Source organism: Dichomitus squalens, assembly GCF_000275845.1.
Source record: "Dichomitus squalens LYAD-421 SS1 unplaced genomic scaffold DICSQscaffold_3, whole genome shotgun sequence".
Taxonomy (NCBI): domain Eukaryota; kingdom Fungi; phylum Basidiomycota; class Agaricomycetes; order Polyporales; family Polyporaceae; genus Dichomitus; species Dichomitus squalens.
The window spans coordinates 1,740,498-1,743,978 of NW_006766885.1; the positions used below are offsets into that span (position 1 = coordinate 1,740,498).

The following is a 3,481-nucleotide window of genomic DNA, read 5'->3' on the forward strand; positions in this document are numbered from 1 at the left end:
CCTAGTCGCCGCGACAGGTATGTCCAATGTGCGCATACTATTCCTTTGCGCTCTTTCCCTCTCCGTAAGCATTGGCGCCTCACTGACCTTTCGTATTTTGCATTGACATTGTCGTGTACTTGTAACTTTGCGTTTCGGAATCGTCCTTGCTCCTGATCATCTAGCACCAGTCCTACTAACCCTAACCCCTCCTTCTTTTGCGTACACTAGGTGTGTGTAACTGAACTCCATGTCTCCCTTCTTCCATGTATAGTAGTTCGCGTCTAATTATCATTGATTATCAGAAAAAAAACAAAACTCAAATCGTGTGATAATTTGTTGGCTACTTCCTGAGCATAGTTTCGCGTGAGCTTGGGCATCCATGGTAGAATTTGCACCAGATACTGACCATGTATGTTCATTGACTCAGTCAAACTTGTACATTATTGACCTTAGTTCCCCTATGATATGGTAGCTGCTGTCCGAATGCTCAGCGAGAAATGGCTATCAATGTCCAGGCGCCCCGCGGCATCTGGCCATTGCAGACCACACCTGGCGGATTTGGTACGGGTTTACCATCTACTTCTCATACCTTGCCCAATCTGGTCAGAATTGCGGAACCTGGTCATCACTGACCATCCGTTTCGCTTTTTTGCTGATGCAGGTTCCACCGGATTGCCAGTCAAAGTCTCTGCCCGGGCGCTACTGTGACTGATGGGTGACTAATTTAGTGACAGCTGTAGGTGACCAGCAGTTACGGACGCATGCCGGGCACTAAGGCGCGAGTTGTTCACTTGCTTCTGGCCTCTATGTATGGCTATACAGCACTTGGACGTATACAAATGTACCCTGCTACAAGGAAAAGAGGACCGTGTCCTGATTCGACTGAGTATGTATCGGAGACAGGTGCTTTCCATTGTATGGCTGGGCTGAACCTGTTATTTGACTTGGTGAAAAGGTACCAAAGGTGTTAGCTGTGCATATTCCTCAAGTTATGCCTTCAAAGAGACGGCATCAACATCATAAAGCTCATACGCCCCCGATAACCCACTTCTAAAGCTGACGAGAGATAGAGAACTCAAGCGCCGTGACTACCCGATATAGTAGGGTGGCAGGAGACGCCCGTACTGGCGGCATGGAAGATGCAGTGCAGAATCCGGCGGAACCTGGATTCTGGCTCAGAACCTGGTATCCGAACTGACCCTTACGAAATCCACGTCGCAGATCAAGGGACCGAAGTCCAGTCGAATACGTCAATGTCCAACAATAGCTAGCCGGATCACCGAACCGCCCCTTGTGTCTGTGTTCGCATGCTTCGCGTTCTCACGCAGCAGACATATGTACTCCACAATCATAACTGCACGACAGCAAGGCTATGGCTTTAGTATGATGCAAAGTTCTCATCCATAGTATGTTCCCATCTGTGGACAGACACGGACCTCAGGCAGTCAAGGCGCATCGAGTACATGCACGTACAGGTTTCCCACCATCCTCTTGACAGCGCAAAGCTAATGTCAATTGAGGCTGAGTTGACTATCCCAGAGCGTGAGTTCTGTCGCTATTCGCTTGCGAGGTATATTGTACTTTGTGAGTGCTTGAGTCTAATTGTCGTCCCGCAGCGAACGTTCTCGATGATCCGGGGCATGCTGTCCGGACATTGAGTTGAGGCGCACCTATGCTCTTGTCATGCCGCCGGCGGTCCTGTCGAGTCCTCTCCAAGTTTCCCATCCCTGTCAACACCAAGGACACCGTACGTAACATGCCAGGCTGTGCCTTCACTACCTTATTCTATGCTGAAATCCTGCTATGGTCAAGTATCGAGCTGCCTCCTCCCTTCCGCTACACCCTAGCCTGATCACGCTACGCCCATCCTCTCCCAATGGCTCGTAATCCTTACTTCCAACTCCCCCACCTCGCACTGCCTTGGGAAGTCATCGAGAACGTCATTGAACAGTCTCGGAACGAATCCCAGGTCCTGTACAACGTTTCGACTACATGCCATCAGCTGCGCCCTCGCAGCCTCTCTCTCCTCGTTGCCCACGTTAAGCTGAAAAGCGAGGGAAAGGTCCTTGCCTTCTGCGACTTCCTCCGTGGCAAGCCGTACCTGCAGCCTCTCGTCCGTTCATTGGTCGTATCGCCTACCGACTTTGCGCCCGTTCCACTACTTTCGCTCCTTCCTGGCCTCGGCGACATCGTCCTCATCACTCATGGATACGACGACACACGCAGAGAGGAGCGACCTACGACCTGTCTGAATAAATCTATCCCTTGGTACTACAAACACGGGACGCGTATCGAGACACTACACCTCTATAACCTTTCCTTTTCTACATGTTGCGCGTTCTCCAGAATGCTCTCAGCATTCACGTGCGTGAAGGATCTCACCTGCATGGACCTCCTTATCAGGACGAAGGAAGGGAGCCACCCACTTCAAATTCAAGGGAGTAATCAACGTCTGGCAGAGCGACTGGCGCTGAGGGTGCTCACAGTCAGTATCGCATGCCATATATCACTACTACGTCTGACGCGTTCTTGGTGGATTATAGCTGGACTGGGATGTGGAGGAAGCTGCGGTAGACTTGCTTCTGGATCTAACCCGAAGCACCGTAGAGCGCCTGCTCTTGACAGTGCCGCATAGTTACAAATTTGTGGATCCTGACGGTCAGCGATCCTCTGATCATATCTTGAGCTGATGCTCATTGCGTAATTTCTGCACTATCTAGCCCAGTTGTATTCCTTCTCGAAAGCTGCGGATTGGAAACAACTACGATTCCTGACGCTCCAACTGCTCTTCGAGCCCGAAAGCATGCTGGAGGCCATCGACTTCTTCGATGCTTTTCATCCTCCACACTTGCAAGGGGTCACATGTCTTCTTTCAAGTGACCTAATATCTGTGCTATACTGCACCAACGAAACGGAGGAATCCGAGCTACCGTTCCAGGAGCTGGAACAAATTCTGCTCGGATTTGCGAATCCGAAGATCTCATTAGCAGTGGACGGTCCACTACATCCTCGCAGGCAACGATTCTGGACACGAGAGCTTGGCCAGTATTTTCCGACCCTGCTTGAGCGCAATGCGTTCGTCGTTACATCATCGTCGTCGAGTGAGTTTCGCAAACATTCTGCCATACACGAAAATGCAATTGATTGCTTGCTTAGGGGACATCAGGAAAACGTCACGGACTTGTACAGGTACTTGGGGTACTTGGCCAAGTACCTCAAGTATCCCAAGTACCTCAAGTACCCCAAGTCCAATGGACTTGGCCAAGTCGGGTGGGTCGACTTGGCCAAGTACCAGGTACTTGGCCAAGTCCTCCAAGTCCCTGTTCAAGTTCATGCCCAAGTTCACTGTGAGATGTATTGAATAAAGATGATATGCATGGAAGTAAATCAAAGGACAGCTGCTCTTGATCAAGGTCAAGTGTACAATATTTGTTAGTGGGTGCAGCGGCGGCAAAAAAAATGCCACCACAGGGAAGTTGAACCAGCAACCTAGCAATTT

General features: G+C 50.3%; 1 protein-coding gene across 1 annotated transcript; it reads left to right on the plus strand.

Annotated features, from left to right (window-relative positions):
• Positions 1–1,858: 1,858 nt before the first annotated feature.
• Positions 1,859–3,347, plus strand: DICSQDRAFT_166553 (uncharacterized protein; the record flags this gene model as incomplete). Its single annotated transcript, XM_007362118.1, has 5 exons — positions 1,859–2,467; positions 2,526–2,640; positions 2,703–3,057; positions 3,139–3,277; positions 3,324–3,347. The coding sequence occupies 5 exons, from the start codon at positions 1,859–1,861 to the stop codon at positions 3,345–3,347; spliced, it is 1,242 nt and encodes a 413-aa protein (XP_007362180.1).
• Between the last annotated feature and the right edge of the window lie 134 nt (positions 3,348–3,481).